Below are 21,745 nucleotides of genomic sequence, written 5' to 3'. Positions count from 1 at the left end.
AGCCTCCCAAGAGGAGAACGAAGGTTGGAGATGGATGTCTGGTTTCCTTGTGGGTTCCCAGACAGAGTGTTGGATTTGGACTGCTGCACCGCGAACAGCTTTCGGGGTATTACGTGAGGTGGAAAAGGTGCTTGTGAAAAATGTTCGGGTACCTGAGAGTTTGGAGCTGGCGCCAGGCGATGGCGTCGACCCTACACTCCAAACATGAAAAGAGTAAAAACGGTGTAAGCCGCCCTCTAGCGCACTCCACTTTATAAGATGACAGCTTACCCTGCTTTTACTCCCATAGGGGCGTATTCGTGTTTTAGAGTGTTTTGAGGTTTGTGGGGTGGTGAAAGCGTTCTTTGTTTTTTTTTGTTTTTTTTTTTTTTGCAGTACTCCGCTTATGTTCGTGTAAGGGAGTGGTGAAGTGAGAGTCCTTTTGTAGCAAGGCAAGATTCTTAATACACCACAGGTTATCATGCACTGAGATGGGTGTTTTGTTAGTGCGTATAGGTATGCCTTACTCGGGACAGTGCCAGCCTTTCATTACTGCCTTCTGGCCACAGTCACACAAAATGTTATTTCGGAACTGGCGATTACTGTGTTTATTGGTAACTGTGGTTAGACTCTATATAGAACGCCGTCATTAAGAGTTTCTGTAAACAAAATTAGAGTGCTGTACTGATACGCAAAGTGCAGCTTTCCACGTTTCGAAGCTTCTTGTTCGCTGCTCTGCGAGCACCGACAGCCCGCCTTTAACGTCGTGCCGGCTTTTACAAAGTCGCAGGGTCTACTTATCGCAACTGACGCTGTCAGAACATTATGCGAGGCTGCAGTATTTAAAAATGAAATAAAAAGAAAACAAAATTACCAGCGCATGTTAATGCAGGTTGCAGGACCTTGCATAATCAAGAAGCATTTTTCGCCGTGCGCCTAAAACAATGCACGGACGCTGGAAGTGAATGCTTTTGCGATCAACGACCACAGTATGCTAAAATCCTGTTTCAGGGACTCCAGAGCAGAAAGGTAGGTTGTGATGACGTCACAAGGTCACGTCGCCTCTAACGACCAATCATTAATTTAATTGCCACCTGCCACCACGGTAAGCAATCTATGATGTCGTAACAAGGTGACGTGACCTCTCTCAACCAATCAGCGAATTTCGTGACATCGGATATCTGCGAGATTCTGGCGTAATGATAACTCTAATGTTATAGCGCTAAAGAAAAGGTCCCAAAGCAAAGCGGCCTCGTTTCCTCGCAGGAAGGACTAATCGAAAACCGTTCTCTCACGGCCTGCAGAACGAATGCGGGGAAGTACACATGAACGCTTCACGTCCGAACACGCGCTCGTCATAGGTGCGGGAGAGAAAGGAAATTGAAAGCTTTAACATGGGGACCGGTCGAGAGGCCGGCCGGAAGAGTTAGCTAATCGTAGGCAAGCCATTTCTCTTGTGTGCGACTGAGAGAAAGAAAACGAAGCTTCCGGCGCCACCGTTGAAAGTGTCGGGCTGGGAAAAGAGGAAACGTGCTGCGCGCTCCCGTCTGGGCCTCGCGCCGGCGTGCCTTTGCCATGCCCGGCCCTTGGGGAAAAAACAGCGACGCCAGCAGCAGCCAGCTCTCTGCAACACTGGTAAGCAGCCCCGGCGTCCGCCCGGCCACTGGCGACGAGGAGCCCTCTGCGCCGAAACCGGACCGCGGCTGGGCGGGACCCCCGCGCGGCGTGCACGGAAGCGCTGTGCGGCGCGCCGGCAGCCCGATTCTTCGAGGGACGAGAGCTCTAATCCGCCCGCGCTCTGCCTCGTTAAAACTGTGCAGCGCTCCGGAAGCTGCGGCCGGCTCCGTCTAATCACAGGCTCCACTCGCGAAGCTGTTCCGAGCCGAGGGAAGTTCGCGATTTGCCTACGATCGACCCCTCGCTAACCACACGACTGTTACCGCGTCGATTAGCCACAAACCGTTCTCCTACGCGAACGCCTTTGGTGGTTCGGGCCTCGATAAGCAGAATGTCAGCTTTAGCTTTCACGGCGGTGCATGGTTGTAGCGCGACAGGGTGTGCACCCCCAAACGTCCCCGGCGCAGCGAAACAATGATATTGGGACCTTTGGAAGAGGGCATCGTCGATTGAGAAGCACGCTTCGGAGGACACCATCCGATTAGTCGACGCATCCCCATGAAAAAGGCCTCGAGGGCGGCTGACGCGTTAATACCACAGCGTCGCCAGTCCGAATGCAATCGACGACGGCTAGCCACGCGTGTGTGGCGCAGTGCTCGCAGTAGAACGAGGTCCCAAGTGAACTTTGCTGCGTGTGAAGTTGCGGATGCCTTGCGGTTGTTCGAAGGCGGGTGCATACGCAACTAGTAATCGTGTGGAGTGTGACTCATTGTTCATAGAACAAAAAAGGATACCGATTAGCAACAAAACAATAACTACTTTGCACCGCACATGACGTAATAATTACCTCGTGTTGTCCACGCGTATGCGTAACGCTGTTTGACTGGAATGTCAAGGCGACACTGTCTGCAGTCAAAGAACAGAGTACGAGCAAATAAGACAAGCGGTGTTTTCATGCTTGTAAATGCGCGCCTGGGTAAGCCGCCCCCGTAGTTTGGTTCCTACCTTTCTTCCTGTTTCCTATCGGTTGCGTTCGCTTGTTTTGCCACCTCTTTTGCAGCTCGTTTCTCTCGCTCCTGTTTGCAGTAGCCACACGAAAGCCACATCTATCCGTGAGCAATGCACCCGTGTGCTAAGCCCTAGAATGGCGCTTTCGTGCCTGCCTTGCTAACGTCGATGTTTCACCGCGTGCATAGTTGCAAATATTACGTCATTAAACACCGTCTTCACCTTGCTGCTTTCTTCTAAGCTATTGATCTAGAATATAGCTCTCACTTCGAGACGTCTGACATAATCGGCCTCGTACCGCGCCCTCTGCTAGCGAGGCTGCCTAGCTTCGTACGTGGAGGCTCTTGGGGGGCCTCGTGTTTGATCCCGCGAACCACGGCGACTTTCTCTTCAAATATTCAAGCATTTGAGGAATGCGCGCATTTTTCCTCGGCGGGCATACGTGGCTGCACCCCAGTGGCCGTTAGCTGTAATAATTTCTTCGCTGCTCGCGCTCTCTCCAACCTAACCACCTGCTGCCGGTCCATTCAGCTGAGCCCACTTTCCGATGACAGTGATACGCACAGCAGCGAGTATCGCTATTTAACAGAAAAGAGTAAAGAGACAGTAAGCTGTCCTCTAGCAAATTCCCATTTATAAAAGGGACCACTAACTCCCTTTTTACTCCCATACAGGTGAAATCCACATTTGGAGTGTAGCGTTAGTCTAGCACTATTGTCGTTATTTCCTCCCTTTTCTTCTATATGTCGACACCAACGCAAGGAGGCGGTGTCTCGCACAGCTCACTTCCGTCGCCTGAGTGCCCACAACAGCCCAACTTCTGGCGCCTGCCACCAGGACTCGCATAATCCAGGCGAGTGCACTGGAACACGTTGTTTCATATCACCCTCTCTTCCTTGTAATTCAATACGTGACTCTAGGCGACTTTTCATCCGCATAACATGCAAGCCAAGGGAGAAAGTTACTGATGTCATACCACCAACAAAAATGACATTTCTAGGTTATCGAACTCTGCATTAAGAAAAAAAAACGCACCGTATATGAGGGCTCGAGGCTGCGACATCGCAATTAGTGTGCGCTGTACAATGCGCGCCCAAATTGGATTTCTATACAACTTGGGCGTGTCGTAAATTGTATTCCTCTTCTCATTTCTGCCCCAACGAGGCATGCTACCGCACACTCCGGGCGGTCATTCGAATGCGACAAAAAGCGTAGGCATCACCTTTTAGCCTCCGTGCGTGCATAAACTCGACAGCACCTGGAATCGTCCCAACCCCCAACTGCCTTGTCTAAAAGTTGCCCATAAATGTGCGTCCACAGACAGCCCATGTGTTCAATCATCCTATAGTGCCATCGTTCTCACTATTAACCCTTCCTGTCGTTTGATTTTGATAGCTAATGGCAATTGAAATTGATGCATAAATGATAATAAACCACGAGTTCCAATTCAAGCGGTCTTCAGCATTCTGCACGTGCAAGCAGAGTGAAGTATGCACGCTGTGCGCGAGCATGTATTATACCTCACACATTACTCCCAAAGCGAGAACCAACGATTGCATCCGTTCAGCAGAAGCACATTTTTTTGACGCGACACAGCGTCTCTTATTTCCAGAACTGTTAAACGTGCATCGTTCGCGAAATCGGCCTCCATTAGCCATGCGCGCGGAAAAGAAAAATCGCATCGTGCAATTCCGGGTCCGGAAACCCTGCTGTTTCAACATGCGGCGGCGACGAAATGACCCCGTCGGCAGCAAAATAAACAACAGCTGATGACTTGGGGAAATGTCTGGTACCGTAAAACATGGTCTTTAAGCCGCCTTGATAAAGCCGTGCAGAAAGGTGGAAGCCACACGAGGCGTGCTAAAAAGTTCGCTGCAGCTGCCAGAGGAAATTAGAGCACGAGCTTGGACAGAGCTAGCGTACAAAAGACCTTTCAGTCACCATCAGTTCCCTCGCACTGTAGCTTCATTCTGCTCTTTTCACATTTGGGAAGGATGCCGTGTTAAGATGGGATGTTAAGCCGTATTACTGCGCTCATGTGGGTGTTAACAGTAACTGCAGTTGAATATCGTTATAACAAATTTTAAAGGGTCCCGACGATTACTTTGTTGTAGCTGTAGCTTCGTTATAGCCCGTGTTGACGGCCGAGCTTCCAAAAAAAATGTAATTCCTTCGTTATATCCATTATTCCGTTATAAACCATTTCATTACGAGATTCCACTGAACCCTTCAGTTGAAATCTACTCCACCCTGAACAGACCTGACTATTCTTGGAGACGCCAGCCACGATAGCAACACAGCAACACGGCCCTCAGGTGCTGAACACGAAAGTCGCTGATTCAATTCCCCAGCGCGGTGGCCACTTGGAAGCTGGAGAAAAGTCAAGACTCCCCTGTACTGAGATTTAAATGCACTATTTCTGAAAGAAAACAAAAAAAAGCAAAGAACCACGAGCGATTTAGACATCATTAACCAAAAGTCAGCCACTACTAAACTTCTCACAACCGAGGTTTACAGCCATTAGAATCAAAAGTATGGTTTTTCTTTTTTCCTTGAAGCAGACTACGAATATATGAACCACGGGGCAACAATCGGGGATGAGTTACGCGTTCGTTAAGATGTTCTGGCAGGCTAGTTGGTTCTGAAGCTTCATGAAGCGAACAGCGCGGCCTGAGACATGCACAGTAACGAGGAAGCAGACCAACGCTGACTCGCAACTGAAGTTTACTGCGTGACATTATGTATAAATTCACAGATGACGCCAAAGATATTCCAGAGCACACGCGCCGAGGTGAAACAAAATGTTTAATGCGAAAAATTCTTCAGATAAATGTTTTATCTCGGCGCATGTGTCCTGTAATCCCTCGGCGTCACGTGTATATTTATGTTACGTAATAAACTTCAGTTCTTAGTCATCGTTCGTCTGTTTGTTCGTCTATACAGTGCGCGTGTCTCAGATCGCGCTGTGCACTTGACGATGCTACGCGTTCACTCTCCTGACTGCCTTCCGTAATGCTGCACCATTCTGGCACAACGTGGCGCTGGAGGGATAGGCGCAGACCGAGACTCGATCACACCGCGCAATCGTACACGTCGCACAAAAATAATCGTCGCGACGGCGGGGGAGTGGACGCACTCTTATTTCGAGCTCGCTCGTCGGCGGTGGCCTTGAGGCGCCTGCTAAACGCTCCGTGGTTTTCCCTAAACACCGCCAAAAGAAAGTTGAGTCACGTTGATAGCTGGATGCATCTCGCTGCTGCCTCGTCACCGTTTTCACGCTCTTCCTGCACGGCTGCGAATCGATTCTAGGCCCGCATTGTATACCAGCCAGCTTGGGTGTCGCCAGCGCCGAGCAGAAGGGTGATGGGAACGTGCAGTTATTGCTAGGCTGCCGCTACCCTTGCGACGCGAGAAGGCGATGAGCGCAGGGAGCCGTTTTCACTGTAACGCATTGTGCGACGAGATATTGCGCGCTTTCTTCGAAGTCATGAGGAGGCGAACCTGTCGTCATAGTGGTTTGTCCCGTCGACGTCTAGATTTAGTACACGTGATGTACTCAAGGATGACTGTGGTTTCAGCTACGAAAGGGTGATCCACGTCAACGCTCCATTCAAGCTTTCCTGCGGGGCTTCACTCGCACAGGTGCGTATACCTTCGACGATTATGCGTAATAGAACTTTGTGCCTGTGTGCAAATCGGCAAGATTTCATATCAAATTTGTGTGTCCTTAATACGGTGGGACACAAGTTAGAAGTTCGCTAACTTCCGTCCCGAAACTCACTACACATGGCTCTTTCCCGAACAGAAGTACCGAGATTGGTCGTGCAATCGCAGGAGAGGTCGTACAAGGGTCTCTTTGTTTTGTTTTTTTTAAAGCTAATCGTCAGAAGAGATTTCCATAACTCATTACACATTTACAAAAAAGTTCCATTTATGCAGGTAATCAGTAAAATTGATAGCAAAAGAGAGCATTCAAAAAACGTTTATAAGAACAGAAAAAAAATATTTCAGAATTTAAAATTGTTAACAGAGTACCGTTGCATTATATATATATATATATATATATATATATATATATATATATATATATATATATATATATATATATATATATATATATATATATATATATATATATATATATATATATATATATATATATATATATATATATATATATATATATATATATATATATATATATATATAACGCAAATTCTACAGTACACGGACTATACGTAAAGTAAGATTATCGAAAAGCACAGAATAATACTGCAACAAAGACAGCAAACTAGCTTCAGGGACTGTTTATCTTGCTGAGTTATCGTGTTAGTGTGAGACTGAACTGCAGCAGTAAACGTATTACAAAAGCGCGATGCTCCAGCGCCCAATCCTGACAGCTTTTTAACTACGTACTTCGACGCTTTAACAAATCACTAGCCTTTCCAACGTCTGAAAACTCTTGTAAATTACGTCCACGACCGGCTAAGCAAGTTCTTCAGCTTCTATAACCCTTCACAGTATTTTTATTTGATTCGCAGTTGGTCGTTTGACTTTCCTGTTTCAGTCGCATTGTTGGCAGGCTTGGATTCGATTTTTTTTAACGAACGATTTGCAGCCTCGCCCTCTTACTATCAATAAAACTCCGGTCGTTACTAAACACGTCTCGACTCTCGCACTGACGTTCAGAGCCTGCTTGCACTGATCTAACCTTTATGCCTACGCATACGTAGCGTAACCGCCGGCGAGGCCAATGACCCTCCAAAACGATCCGGTCTTCCTGTAACCTATCCCTGTGCTTGGGGTATCTTTTCTACCTTCTTCGTATACGTTTCTTTTTCCGCCATAAGCGTTTTTCGCGAAGTTAATTTAGACATTAAGCGTTTCTCACGCAGAGCTCCTGAAGGCTTCAATCCAAATGTCTGGCTGGCTTGCCGGGGTTGATTTTCAGAAAAGAGACTGCGAGTGCACAGGAATTACCTTCACATGCACAACACCGCCCTTCCTCATAATAATTGGTTTTGGGGGGAAAGGAAATGGCGCAGTATCTGTCTCATATATCGTTGGACACCTGAACCGCGCTGTAAGGGAAGGGATAAAGGAGGGAGTGAAAGAAGAAAGGAAGAAGAGGTACCGTAGTGGAGGGCTCCGGAATAATTTCGACATTAAACCACTTTTTCTAAGCGACGCGAAAGCCACACAGTTCTCGAACAGCCCCATGCAGCCGCGCTCGAGTCTCGCTCACCAGCGGTGCTTTGCCCAAGCCGCGTTTACATGAATGCAACAGAATGCGTCTTGAGTCGATTTTGTGAGAGAAAGAGCGAATTTTGAGAAGGAAAGGCGCGACTCATCTTCTACTCTCTCACTGGATGTTTTCGCGCTTTACCTCAAAAAGTGGACTCGGGACGACTTTCTGTCGCATTCATGTAAACGACGTTCCAGTAGCCGCGTTTACATGAATGCGACAGAAGTCGACATCAGTCCACATTTTGAGGGAAAATGCGAAAACCTCGAGGAAGAGAGTAGAGGACGAGTCACGCTTTTCCTTCTCAAAACCTGCTCTTTCCCTCAAAAAGTTGACTGGAGTCGGCTTCTGTCGCATTCACGTAAGCGACGGCGTTCCAACTGTGTTTAAATGTGGCGGCGCGGGCGTCAGTCCCCGTGTGCAGCGGCTGCCATGAGCGCTGGCGATGTCGTCGGCCGCTGAGGAAGGGGGGCCCGTGATTCCGCTCTTCTACTTCCCTTACGGCCGGCCCCTATCGCCGCTCGAGGTGGAGATGGCCTGCCGCGAGCTCCGGCTCGCGCTCAACGACATCGCCGGAGACGTGCTGGGGCCCGAGGACTTTGCGCCCCTGGCGAGGGCCTGCTCGCTGCCCGGCTACTTCAAGACGGCCCTGTACCACGCCGCCGGGGGGGCCAAGGACAGGCCCGTCACCAAGGAGCGCTTCTGCAGGTGTGTATGTGCCCCGCTACACCAGCCTCAAGAGGAAAATATACAACAGCTGTATCTTACCGATACTCACCTACGGGGCAGAAACGTGGAGGCCAACGAAAAGGGCTCAGCTTAAGGACAACGCACCGAGGTATGGAAAAAAAAATGATAGGTGGACAGAGTGGGTGAAGGAATAAACGCGGGTTGATGGCATCCTAGTCGAAATCAAGAGGGAGAAACGGGCTTGGGCAGGGCATGTACTGCGAAGGCAGGATAACCGCTGGTCCCTAAAGGTAACGGAGTGGATTTCAAGATAAGGCAACCGTAGCAGGAGGCGGAAGAAAGTTAGGTGGGCGGACGATATTAAGAAGTTTGCGGGGATAGTTTGGCCGCAGCTGGCAAAGGACAGGGTTAATTTGGAGAGGCGTAGGAGAGGCCTTTGCCCTGCAGTGGGTGTAGTCAGGCTGGATGATGATGATACCAGCAGGTCTAATTCGATACACATTGTGAAGTGTGCTGTTGATGACAATGGATTTTAATTGCGCAAGGGCAGGTTTAGTCACAGATCACCGTGGCACAAGGTGTTTCTTCTTTGTCTACGAAAGGTGAGGTAAAAGACCCGTTTACCTGGAGAATGAAAGATGCAATATCATTCACCGATGCAAATGGCAACGTTCGTGCGCAACGCGTGAGGTAAGCGGCTGTCATAATGACCTAAATGTTCACAGCTAAAGTGGTTGGAGGTGAGCCGCAGAAACCGAGTTTAACGCAGTCGAATGGTCGAGCAAGGAATGGTAATGGCTGTATTGTGGCGGAAGAATGGCGAAAGGCAGTCTATGGACGTTGGTAGACGGAACAGGAGCGAATGAACTGACAAAGAAACAAGCGATACACGCCACGCCATTAGTTACGCAGACGAAGACGCCTGATTTAAAGAGGGCCACTTGCGGACTGGCGGAAGGGCCGGAGGAGACAGGGGATGGGGGGAGGAGGAAAGGAGGAGGGGGTCGTATTTAAGAGGCGCATATATATGTTTGGGCATAGATCTCGAGCCATGAACATAGTTACGGCGATATAGCAGTTCATCGCGAATGCTGAAGAGGCGCACTTGGTGACCGAGTGTCCTGCATACGGAGAGCGTGGCATGGAGACGGAGTTCATATGAAGGCTAGAACTCGGGCACTCTCTGGGTCATTGCGCTGTTCGGAGGGCACGTTGTCGATGTCATGAGGCGACCAATCGCAAGCAAAGATGAACGCAGAACCAGGATCTTTTGTTAAGGGTGAGCATCGCAGGTGGCAACGAGAAAATGCATATATATCGGTGCGTCCCATACCTGAAAAAGGCACTTCTATTGACAGTTGAACCCTGCTACACATGGAATGGTGTCAGTGCATGTGTGTTCGGCTTCACTGTGCTTAAGGTTGCAGCAACAAAAAAAATGTTGGGACATAAGACCTTCGAACGGTTTCGATACGCTAGTCCCGAGGAGAGAGCCGCAAAGGTTGACACTTCTGCACCTGATTTCAAACGGCTCCTCCGCAGGTACTACAGCCACCTCGTGGCCAACTTCCCGGAAGAGAGCTCCCGCGCAGTGCACGTCTTGGCGCAGGACCGCGACTTCCTGACACAGGAGGACCTGCGGCCGCTGTTCGAGGACTTCTTCGCCATGCACCCGGACATGCGCTTCCTGCAGAAGACGCCGCAGTTCCGCGAGCCGTTCATCGCCACTGCGCTCACCAAGTACTTCTTCCACGCGTCTCGCTCCTGGAAGAACATGCTCAGCATCCGTGACTTCAGGTAAGTTCATCATCATCATCAGCCTGACTGCGCCCACTGCAGGGCAAAGGCCTCTCCCGTGTCTCTCCAATTAACGCTGTCATTTGCCACCTGCGGCCACCGTATCCCCGCAAACAATCTCATCCGTCCACCCAACTTTCTGCCGCCCCTGCTACGCTTGCGCGCGCAGAAAACGGCAAATGCCCACCTGACGGCGACAGGTGTGAAAAAGGAGTTGTAGACAGAATGGGGACAAGGAGACTACAGTACTGGTCGAACACAGTGTCAAGTTTATTGAGGCCTGCCTTTGTAGAGCAATTTTTTTTCTGGGGCTCATGCTGAAACTACTAATAAGAAATCACGCACATTAAGTTTCTTCTGGCCAAAATCACTAAGAATTTTGTGCCAGCCCAGTAATGATAGAAATATGAAAGGTTACTGCGTTGCTAACTTCATTTCATTGCATGTTTTCTTGAAAAATATCCAACAAAAGGTGAGAGAAATATATGTAATACTTAGATATATCCAATTTCAGCTACCGCGTGAATCTTTCTTGCAGCAGTCTCGGCAGTCTGCAGCCGATTGCGAAACTATGCCTGACGGCACTAAGCCTCGTGGCAAGGTGATAAACACTGCACGTCTGTATATCGGTTCGACCCGAGAAGGCGGTGCTCAGCTTAACGCTCCCCGTCGTCGTCTGCGGTTACGCTGTTGCCCATCAGAGCATACAGCACGCGCAGACGCTTCGTAAGCTCTGAAAATCGATACCAGGTATAAATGCGCGCCCCTTCTGCCAGGAACGCAGGTGGCAAAGCATTAGCGCGCAGGTATTAGGGTGGTAACGTGGACACATTAGCCTAATTGCGCCGAAATATTGCCTGGCTGAAGGTCTTACATGCGCATTTAACAAGCTGCGAGATTCAACGTTATACGAATTGCGGCGCTCTTATACGTGTGCTGATGATTAGTCTTCTCGGAACTGCTGCGTTAAAGCTGCCGTTCTTTGGCAACGTTGTTGCCTCAGCGATGTCTTCTGTACGCGCAATTAGAAACTATGCATCCTTGGGGCTGGAATGCTGTGTTAGGCGAGTGTGCTCCGTGTTTGTTCTCTAGTATACGTAGCAGCATTAAATGATGCCGCCAAGACTTGTCTGACAGATGCTGTGCGGATAGTACACTTAGGAAGGCGTTTGACAATATCCGGAGTAATCCATCACGAGATAATTATTCATAAGTAGGGGTTGAACTTATCGGTTTAAACCTAAAAACACCGATAAAAGTACGCCGAATTCATATTCCGGAATTCGATTTTAACCGAAAAAGGTCAGTATTTCTGGCGTGAATGTCAAGACTGGCTGCCTGTTCAGTACCAATGACAAGTGGATCACAGGAGAAAATTACTAAAGTGCTGGAACCAGAAACGCGGCGACACAACGGTGCCTTTTTAGTCTGGTAGCATTTTTGTGAGCTTTTAGTCAATGATCCGCGAACTTATACGCATCGTTTCGGATGGGGAGGTTCCAAAAATATAACGCTGTCTGCTCAGACTGCTCACCGGCTTAGGGCCGTCGCTCGGTTAAGTAGCTTTCTGTCCCGCATGAAAGTCCGCTGACCACTTTTGGAACAATAACAAGCAACTGTCAACACGAAACCATACATAAATGGCACGAAAGTGCCTTGTTATGACTTCCTCTACGGTTAAGTGGAAGTTACACCGCTTCCGTTAGTACGTCCTCTGTAGCGCAAAGTGCAACCAAATGATGACAACAGCTTCAAGAACCAAACTTTCACTCACGTTTTTGTATCACGGCCCCATCGTGTAACTTCGACATTTTTACTTTTTGTTACAACTGTACGACTTTCTTATGCAAGGACCGTTCTTCCTACGATCATTTTTGTGTTAGTTGCTATCACACGAGCTTCTCGTTCTAAAACAAAGGGGGGATGGGGGGGGGGGGGGGGGAATAAACGCTAAGTCGTTTTTGACCGCGCAGGGACATCATATATTTCACCGATAAAAAACTAATATTCGCCGTAAAGAAAACAAAATTACTATCTGGAATAAACATATCGAAGAAAAGTCCACCGTTTTCTCAAAAATCAAAACCGAAAAGCCAAACCCCTATTCATAAGACACACGAGAACTTGGAGAATGAAGGGCGACCTCTCCCCTCTGTGAATAAACCCACCCTGCTCACCGTGTTAAGCGCTCAGTGAACAAGGGAGGGGGGAGCCTCAGGGTGTTAGCCAATGTTTCGACAAGAGGACTCGTCTTCATCAGGGCAAATCATTCACTATTGGCTGTCGTTGAATAGGGCCTTCACTCCGATGAGGAAGTCCCGGGGGGGGGGGGGGGGGGGGGTGAGCAGGGTTTTAGGATGCGGAGCATGAACTTGAAGATCTTTTCTGAGCAGGATGGTTGCTAACAAGGATTATATCGGTTTACCTGCAAAACTGCGATAACGAAAAACATCGGCTCAGCAAACGAAATCAGGGGGGAGGAAGAAAGCGAACGTGGGCTTGAAAATTTGTGGGTCCTAGCATGAGAAGCTGCGACTGCAGGCATGACAGGTACAAATTGGGTTGACCTCGTGTCGAAACGTTGGCTAAACATCCTTGGCTATTAATGAAATGGCAGCGCGCAAGCAAACACAGACAGAAAGAAGGGGGCAGGCGCTTGTCCCCTTCTTTCTGTCTGTGTTTGCTTGTGCACTGCCACTTCATTAAGGTGCAAAACCAACTAGCCCCGTCTGCTGCTTTACCCTTGGCTAAGCTCCCGTTGGCTAAACAACACAACTTTGTGTTGTCAAGAAGCACATCTTCCTGCCCTCTCTCTGCCATAATAAGCACTGGTAAGCATACGCGTGCGCTCAGCATCAACCGTCCGCGCTACACCATAACTGGATCCACTCCCAGGCCCGCCCTCTTGCCACCAGAAGGTCGAGACGCATGAGTTAAAATCATGTGGGCACTTTTCTCAAGGAAACCTCATCGCGGCCTGCCCCATATTTCGTATGGCTCCAGAGAAAGCCACCTGCTGAGCTCTCTCCGCTGGATGGAGGAGTCCTCGGAGCTGGACCAGAGCATGGAGGCGTTCAACTTCGGCTCCTTCTACATGACGTACGCCATGTTCGAGGGCCTCGACCGCGATCGGGACGGCATGCTGAGCCCGGAGGAACTGCGCAACTTCCAGGGAGGCGCCTTCACCAACCGCGGCCTCGACAGAATCCTCTGTTCGGCGGTCATCAAGAGGCAAGCATACTCGAAAATGTGGAAGCGTGGAGTCAGCCCGCAAATGTGGAATAGCGCGAGCCTATCTAATCATTTTTATGGCAACTCAGTGGTATAATTTGGGACCGGAGACGACTGGCAAAATGAGGATTAATAAGAAACACGCATACTTGTACTCCAACTGATTCCTGAGCGCTGGTTGAGTTTTAAAATAGAACTTTCCAACAAACGCTCGCTGGGCGCCACCATGTTGCTTACTGGGCTGTTGTGTGCAACGGTGAAAGCGGCTGCGCGAGCTTTTTAAACCGGTTCCCAAAAATTTAAAGAGCGGTCGTTTCGGTCTGTACCTGGCATAAAGGTTTACGCATGCACTGAGGACCACTGTTACTCCTAACTTGGGAGTTAGTGCTGTCGCGTATCAGACCTTAATTAATCAGGCCTCCGCCCCGCGACAAGCTTCAGCGATTGAGTGGAACGCCTTACCGTATAATTTTGCTGACGTGCCCTCTGTTGAATCTTTTGTTAAGACTGCGGCACGTTATCTGTGATGAAGCGCGTATTTCCTTGTGAAACTATTTTTTGTTTTGTTTGTATATATCGTGCGTTACGTATTTATCGCCGTCAGCCTTTCGAAGTTTCGATTTGTTTTTTGCTAATTTCTCATGACTGCCTGTCAAACACATGTTTTTGTGTTTCTTTGGCCTTTTAAAATTCACCTCACCAATGTTCTCGATGCACCCACTCACTCCTGCTCCGACTGCCAAGAGGCAGTTGGCAGCATCTAATAAATAAATACAAAGCAGTCATGTGTGCATACTTTCGACAAGGTATATGTACAGCCTTTGACAAAAATACACAGTTCAAGGTGTTTGCTTCTAAGGGCTCTTAATTGCAGAACCCGTGTAGGCCTAATAATCTGAGCTGTGAGCGAGAATGCTCTTTTTACAGAGAAGAAAAAACTCATGTGCATAGAAGTTTTATAATCTGCAGGCAAGTTCAAAAATATATTATTGAAGGACGAGCCTGGCCTGCCCCGACCTATCTGAAGGCGTCGAAGTGTTGTGCACGTTCACCGCGAAAACGTTGGTTTCGTTTGATTTATGGAGGTTTAACGTCCCAAAGCGACTCAGGCTATGAGGGGCGCCGTAGTGAAGGTCTCCGGAAATTTCGACCACCTGGGGTTCTTCAACGTGCACTGACATCGCACAGTACACGGGCCTCTAGAATTTCACCTCCATCTAAATTCGACCGCCGTGGCCGGGATCGAACCCGCGTATTTCGAATCGGCAGCCGAGCGCCATGACCACTGAGGCACCGCGGCGGCTGCAAAAACTTTCGATCGCGCTTACAGTTAAGCTATTGTTCACAAGTAGATAGCACTAACGGACCTTTACCGCATCGAGCATTTGGTGTAGGCTGTAATGTCGCCGGTTTGCGAGTCTTGTACGTTTACCTCTGGTGAAAAGGTAAGACAATTCTTAAGCGGAGCTAAGTTTCTGCGTCCGGCTATTTCAGGTACAACGGTCGCCAGATGATGGCTCTGCAAGACTTCGTTGTCTTTCACGCCGTCGAGTCTAACAAGGGCCTGCCCAAGAGCGTGGAGTTCTGGTTCCACTGCCTGGACTTCGACGGCGACGGCTTCATCACCGTCTACGACATGCAGTACCTCTACGAGGACAAGCGTCGCATCGTCGAGGTGCACTTCCCATGCTGCGACTTCTCCGAAGTGGCGCACGAGATCTTCGAGCGCGTCAAACCACGGAAGCCCGAGTTCATTGCGTTGTCGGACCTTAAGCGCTGTGAACCGAGTGTTGTGTGCATGATCGTCAACACGTTCATGCTCGTGCCCATGACAGTTAGGTAGTTCGGCGAGCCTGAAGGTACTTCGACGTTTTTGGTCCGTCATAAAAAATGGCTGAAGAAGCAGCATGAAGCTAGTTGTTTTCAGACATGAACAGCGAGCGCCACCAAAGTGTCTGCCGCTGTAGTAGTGTGCAAAAGTCCGGAACACCGGGCACTTCAATCCGAACCCATGACTGTGCAAGCGGGGTGCGCTTAGATCTAACACGACCATTCTAAAGTGGTTGGTGCAAGTCGGGCAGTACGAACACGATGGGGACAAAATTTCAATTTTTTTCGTTTCGTTGTCGAGGTGACTGCAGAGGTCAAGACATTTTCTTTTTTGTGGTGGTGCAAAATCATTCTGCCGTGGCATAAACTTGGGTATAAGGGCTGCTTTGAAGATTCGGAATCACATGTGAGCGTTGTGTGTCGAGGTTTTCTCTCTCCGAGGTATGTGTGCGAGAGTTGACAACCGAGGCACTGCCCTTTGTCTTCCTGCGTTATGCATTCTAGACTCTACTTTAAGCACGTGGATATGGTGGAAATTGTCTCGAAGAATGTCGATGCAATACGCGAGTGTTTCAATTTATGTGCTGTGCACATGCGCAGAATACCCCCACCTTGCAGTAAATAAAGCAACTGCTGCCGCTGAGGAGATTGTTTTCCGGCAGTTGCTGCTCTGAACACGCGCGTTACAGCCAACGAACCTGAGTCTGGATGCGTGGACTTCCTCTAGATGGAAAGCAGCAGAGAACAATGGCAGATTTAAAGGAGGGGTCCGCCCTAGCAAAAAATTTTAAATGGGAAAACTTTCTTGAAAAAGCCTTTTTTTTTCACGACAAAGTTCAAGGAATGCATTGCGCAAGTAGCACAGCCCCTGCACTGTGCTAGCACTGCGGCACTTTGTTCAGTTCATTACCCACTTGTGTCGTTTACGAGCAGATCTGTGCACTAAGGAAGCTATGTGATCGACGACGACAGCAGCGCGTGGCGGTGCCACTTACATTATCTCAGCGTCTGAGGTCATGAATTCAACAGGTGTGGCGCGGAACACAATTTTGCTAAATTCATGCTCGAAGAAGCGAAACATGAGAACACAGGCAGATAGACGACAAAAAAGATTGACGGTGGTTTAGCTCTGGTTAAACCTGGAGTTACGCGATAGCTACAACTGGCCGAGTGGAACTTGCTCAGTGGAATTGCAAAGTCAGTCTTTCGCAGCTCCTTTTCGCTGGGCGTTCCTTCAGCTTCGTCCCACTTGACACGGCGCATGCGCACAGCTGTTGCAACTCTGTTTCGCCGGCGCGCCGCGCTGCCGGCAGCAGCAGCTGCTCCGCACCACGTGGCTGGTCACGTGCCACCGCCACGCTGAAGGCTCGAAATGCTACCGTAATGTAGCTATCGCTACAAAACAGATGTGACACTTAAAGCTCTGCTTTAAAGGTATGACGCGATAGTGTTAATGGGTTAATGCCCAATTTTGCGGAATCGGTCATTCTCGACTTTACATTCATAGATCCATGGGAGTCCTCGTACCCCTGCTGGCGCAGCGGTGCAGCGGTTAAGCGATGCGTCACTGCCCTGCGATGGCAGGTGCTGCCACAGGTGGGGCTTGTAAGACCCAGGTTGCTCTTTCCGAACAGCCTCTCGCGACCAGTCATTAACAAACTGTCACCTGCCACGGTAGGCAGTTCGCTCACAATCTCGTAGGCAGGTTGTGATGACGTCCCTAGCTAGAGTGACATGGGTGGTCCACCTGCCACCTAGGTTGCTTCTCCGGGAATTTTTCGTGAATTTTTCGCTCATGGCCAACGACTCCGGATTTTCGGCGACACGGGATCCCTTAACGCTATCGCGTTAAAACACGAACGCTTCACATAGGGTCAGAAATTCTGGTTCACATAGGAAAAATTGTGTAATGCACATTCTTGCATTACACTCGTGCAGTCCTTGCCTTCACGGCGCAGACGGCTGTAATCAAGTGTGGTCAACGAGACCGGACTGAAAATATGGGAGTTTGTTGTTGCAGAAATTTACTGCAGTAGAGTGGACAGCTGGGCGAGTTGGATGGGATCGTGGATGGAATTCACCTTCGACGAAGCGCGATAGACGAGAATAGAAGTTCTGACCCCATGTGAAGCGCTCGCGTTGTGTCGTTCATCTTCCAACGTTTTCATGTTGCGCACGCGCTTCTTCGAAGATAAATACCATCCATCTCGCCCAGCTTTCCACTCTATTCTGGCTAATTCAATTGCATTTCCCCGACAAATAGAAACGGGTAGATAATTGCGAAGTGTCCGTATGTTTTATTCAACAAAAGAAGTGAAAAATATATTTATTGTTGTATACTCACTTTAGATTAGTTCAAAAGGTGCGCACGGACCATACCTGGCGGGCGACATAGCAAAAGGGACGCCGAGAAGACAACTCCATCCAATTTTACAGCGGAAGGTGCATGAGTGTCGTCCTGAAATAAATTAATTGAGATTACGTAAAGCAGACGAGAGATAGGCATTTCATCACTCGTCACCCCAACGCAAGAATTTTTGAGCTAGCATCAATAACACCGAAGATATAGACGATTAAAAATTACGCTCCTCTCCCCACTCTACTCGTACACGCGGGCACCAGACAAAAATAAAGGAAACAGCTCTGGGACTGGGCCCCGCCCATGAATACGTCATCCGCTGACGTTCCTTCTGTAACTTACGGTCGTCGCTCCTATAGCACCCCGGCAGCAGCGTCGGCGGCGTGATTGCGGCGCGCGTCGGGTTTCTTTGCTTGTCGTCTGTTGTAGTTAGCAGTAATGGACCCTGACCTCGAGGCGCGACGGCTCGCTCTTACGGCCGCGATGGGCATCGAGCCCAATGCGTTCACGCCGTACCGGCTGAACGCCAGCGACGACAGTAGCGACTCGGCGAGCCACTGCGAGCGGCTCCGGAACTCCCGACAGAAGGAGGCGGCAGAGCAAAATTGAAACCATACGCGCGAATGGTTTCAAGGCGCATGGTTTCAAGGCGTATGGCGTATGGTTTCCCTGGTTCGAGCTTGCCCGAGAGGGTCGCGCGGCGGCACGAGCAGACGATTTTCACGGCTACCGGAAGTGTGCCCGTGACGTCGTGGCTGCCGTGGCTCCAGCGAATGACAGCGTGTGGTGGCCTGGTGACGTCATGGGAATAGTGACGTCTCTTTTCACAATTTTAGTTTCAAAATCGGTCACTACGAGCACATCAATCAGCCCGCGAATTTTAAAAAACACGGTTTTTTTTTAATTCATATTAAATTGCCGGCTGAGTTCCGAAGACTCATACTTGGTGTGAATGCTTCTTAGCATCATTTCTAAGCATTCAAAACAGTTACAAACGACTTTTTATTCATTGCATAGTCCATTTAACCTCCCTGCCTTTCCTCCTCCTCCTACTACTAGGTGCCATAAAATCTCAACACTAAATCCAATAACCCTACACAGTTAGCCTGCCCCCACACGCACACCATGACTGCTCACTGCCCTGTACTTCTCCACCAGCCGCTGTTGTGACACTGGTTAGCGCGTTCCTCTGCTGAGAATGAAGACACGGGATCAAATCACGCCCGCAATGGGCGCATTTCAATGGAGGCGCGAAATGCTAAGAGGCCGGTGTGCTGTGCAAAGTAAGCGTACGTGAAGAAAATTCTCAAATTAATTTGGATTAGCTCAGCCAATCCAGGATATACAAAGCGAAAGATGTCGGCGTTCACTGTGTTCATGTTCTAGACGGCGATGGCTTTGAGGAAAGGAAGGGCTCCCTGGATATGAATAATAATAATTGGTTTTTTGGGGAAAGGAAATGGCGCAGTATCTGTCTCATATATCTTTGGACACCTGAACCGCGCCGTAAGGGAAGGGATAAAGGAGGGAGTGAAAGAAGAAAGGAAGAATAGGTGCCGTAGTGGAGGGCTCCGGCATAATTTAGACCACCTGGGGATCTTTAACGTGCACTGACATCGCACAGCACACGGGCGCCTTAGCATTTTTCCTCCATAAAAACGCAGCCGCCGCGGTCGGGTTCGAACCCGGGAACTCCGGATCAGTAGTCGAGCGCCCTAACCACTGAGCCACCGCGGCGGGGCCCCCCCTGGATATGCGGACGCCTCATTCGTGCTTTGATACATGTGGCGGTGGTGAGAGAGAGAGAGAGAGATGTGTTATAATAATTGGTTTTGGGGGAAAGTAAATGGCGCAGTATCTGTCTCATATATCGTTGGACACCTGAACCTGAATTCATTAGCGCTGACAGCGTTGTGGCTGACATGCGGCACTGCAGCAATAGCTGGGCCGCAGCGTTCATTTGGTGATCAATCTCTCGCGATCAACCATTAACTGCATGCCACTTCCCAGGGTGGCAGGGAGGGCACGCTGCCTATCCAGTGTGCGGAACGCAATGAAAGCAGACTTTTGCAGTTGGACACCAACACTATGTACGTGAAAGCGAGATTGAGGTCTCCACCGACCCACGGAGCCGGTTGTGCCTTTGGTGAGAATGAACGGCCTTTGCAAAGTTGTCAACGCCAATGAATTCTATGAACGCCGTCGGCTCACTTGTTTATTTTTGGTTTTTGAGGAAAAGAAATGGCACAGTAGCCGTCTCACATATCTCGGTGAACACCCGAACCGCGCCGTAAAGGAAAGAATAAAGGAGGGAGGGAAAGAAGAAAAAGAAAACTGAAAATTGATAAAGATCCCCAGGTGGTCGAAATTATTCCGGAGCCCTCCACTACGGCACCTCTTCTTCCTTTCTTTTTTCACTCCCTCCTTTATTCCTTCCCTTACGGCGCTGTTCAGGTGTCAAACGATATATGAGACAGATACTGCGCCATTTCCTTTCCCCAAAAACCAATTATTATTATTAAAGTTGGTTCTTGAGGAAAGGCGCGGCGCTCTGCAGCGGCGGAACACCTGTGGCTCGGTGCTACTAGTGGCGCATGCGCTGTAGTGACTAGGGAGCGAGAGAGAGAGAGAGAGAAATATCCGCGGCAAGGCGCGCGTTGTGACGTCATGTGCCTCCTCAGAGCACCGCCACGGCGAAATAGCAAGTTCGCGGGCAGTAAAGCTTTCGCTTTAAAAATCCTAGGTGATCAGCATTCCAGAGCCCTCCATTACGGCGCCTCTCTTTCTTCCTCGTTTAACTCCCTCCTTCACCCCTTCTCTCACGGCTTTGCTGAGGCGTCCATCGAGGTGTGAGAAGGTTACTGCACCTTTCATTAGCGCAAAAAGGAAACACGAAGTAAACCAACCCTGTACCCCCTCTCTAGGGACGGATTGTGATGTCTGGAAGACAGTGCGTGACACACGCCTAGAGTTCCCCCCCCCCCTCTAACACACACCCACTACCCACAGTTACTAAACTCTCCAACCAGCATCACCATTTCCCAGAACCCCAGCTGTTCGCATTACCACAAAGGAACATTCTTCCCCGCCACTCAGTACACCAAGACCGATATAAAAAAAAGCTCCACGATCACCGTTTGAAAGTGAAGTGCGAGCAGTGTTGGTGTCAAGGAGCATGGCAAGGTTAGCCTACACTGATAATGTCTGAAATTGTGTCGAATAGTCTAAGCAAAGAACTATGCGACTGCACGAGGAGGCCAGCGTCGTCAAAGAAACCGTTAGCGACTCTGTCCGTGGACATTCCATCCCCTCAGGCTGCGAAGGTTTGTCTCGCGCTCATGGGGGAAAAAAAATATGGGACGATCAGACATCTGGTGCGACAATCCTGCATTTACCCTCTATGATTACTTTGATGCTTTTACTCACGCTTTTACTCTAAACCGAGGCTTCACGCACGCGACAGAATTTTTCTGGGGGCTGAAGGTGGGCGGGAGGTGGGTGGATAGGTGGGCAGCCACCTTTATCGGGGCGGGGAGGTGGCTGGTTGGTGGTGCTTCTGGAGGGCAGCTGCCTTTCCAACTGCGTCTTTTAGTTCTATCTCGCCGTCGCTTTACGGCGACAGCCGTTGCACGGAGCCCACCCTGGGCCTCCGCGTGATTGAATCCCGTAGAATTTGGCAGGTGGGCGGAGGTTCACCCACTACAAGATACTCCGATCTTGTGTAGAACGGGTGCGCCGCACCTAAGGACTACAAAAAAAAAAACGTTTGAAAGGGGCTCTCAAATGCTGCGACGACGAGCAATATTAGCCTCACGCCGTTGGCGACGGTGTTGGTGATTGCTTCTCTGTAGACGAGGGTTGCGGACAACGCGCTTTGTCAAAGTCCCTCGCTGTCTGGCATCACTTCACACTCGATGCAACCGCTTTGATTACGGCCGCGTTCGTGTCACCGGTGACTTGCGCTTTCGTTTTCCGACGCTATCCCTAAT

General features: G+C 49.5%; 1 protein-coding gene across 3 annotated transcripts; it reads left to right on the top strand.

The window, feature by feature from the left end:
• The first annotated feature begins 1,472 nt into the window (after positions 1–1,472).
• Positions 1,473–15,807, top strand: LOC144130453 (serine/threonine-protein phosphatase 2A regulatory subunit B'' subunit beta-like). Of its 3 annotated transcripts, none has more exons than XM_077664373.1 (7): positions 1,473–1,614; positions 3,386–3,457; positions 6,183–6,246; positions 8,261–8,557; positions 10,082–10,336; positions 13,340–13,567; positions 15,062–15,807. In XM_077664373.1, the coding sequence occupies exons 4-7, from the start codon at positions 8,295–8,297 to the stop codon at positions 15,408–15,410; spliced, it is 1,095 nt and encodes a 364-aa protein (XP_077520499.1). In that variant the 5' UTR covers positions 1,473–1,614; positions 3,386–3,457; positions 6,183–6,246; positions 8,261–8,294; the 3' UTR covers positions 15,411–15,807. The 3 variants fall into 3 exon arrangements, with proteins under 3 accessions (XP_077520499.1, XP_077520498.1, XP_077520500.1); XM_077664372.1 differs by having other exon boundaries at positions 3,367–3,457; XM_077664374.1 differs by lacking the exon at positions 3,386–3,457.
• Positions 15,808–21,745: the final 5,938 nt, after the last annotated feature.

Source organism: Amblyomma americanum, chromosome 4, assembly GCF_052857255.1.
Source record: "Amblyomma americanum isolate KBUSLIRL-KWMA chromosome 4, ASM5285725v1, whole genome shotgun sequence".
In the NCBI taxonomy this organism is placed as follows: Eukaryota; Metazoa; Arthropoda; class Arachnida; order Ixodida; family Ixodidae; genus Amblyomma; species Amblyomma americanum.
This window is presented reverse-complemented; position numbering and strand designations above follow the sequence as displayed.

Excerpts from the sequence above, each read along its gene's own strand:
- LOC144130453 (XM_077664374.1), top strand. The coding sequence starts at position 8,295 with ATGTCGTCGGCCGCTGAGGAAGGGGGGCCCGTGATTCCGCTCTTCTAC. Across the intron at positions 8,558-10,081 it reads ACCAAGGAGCGCTTCTGCAG|GTACTACAGCCACCTCGTGG; the intron begins GTGTGTATGTGC and ends GCTCCTCCGCAG. Across the intron at positions 13,568-15,061 it reads TGTTCGGCGGTCATCAAGAG|GTACAACGGTCGCCAGATGA; the intron begins GCAAGCATACTC and ends CGGCTATTTCAG.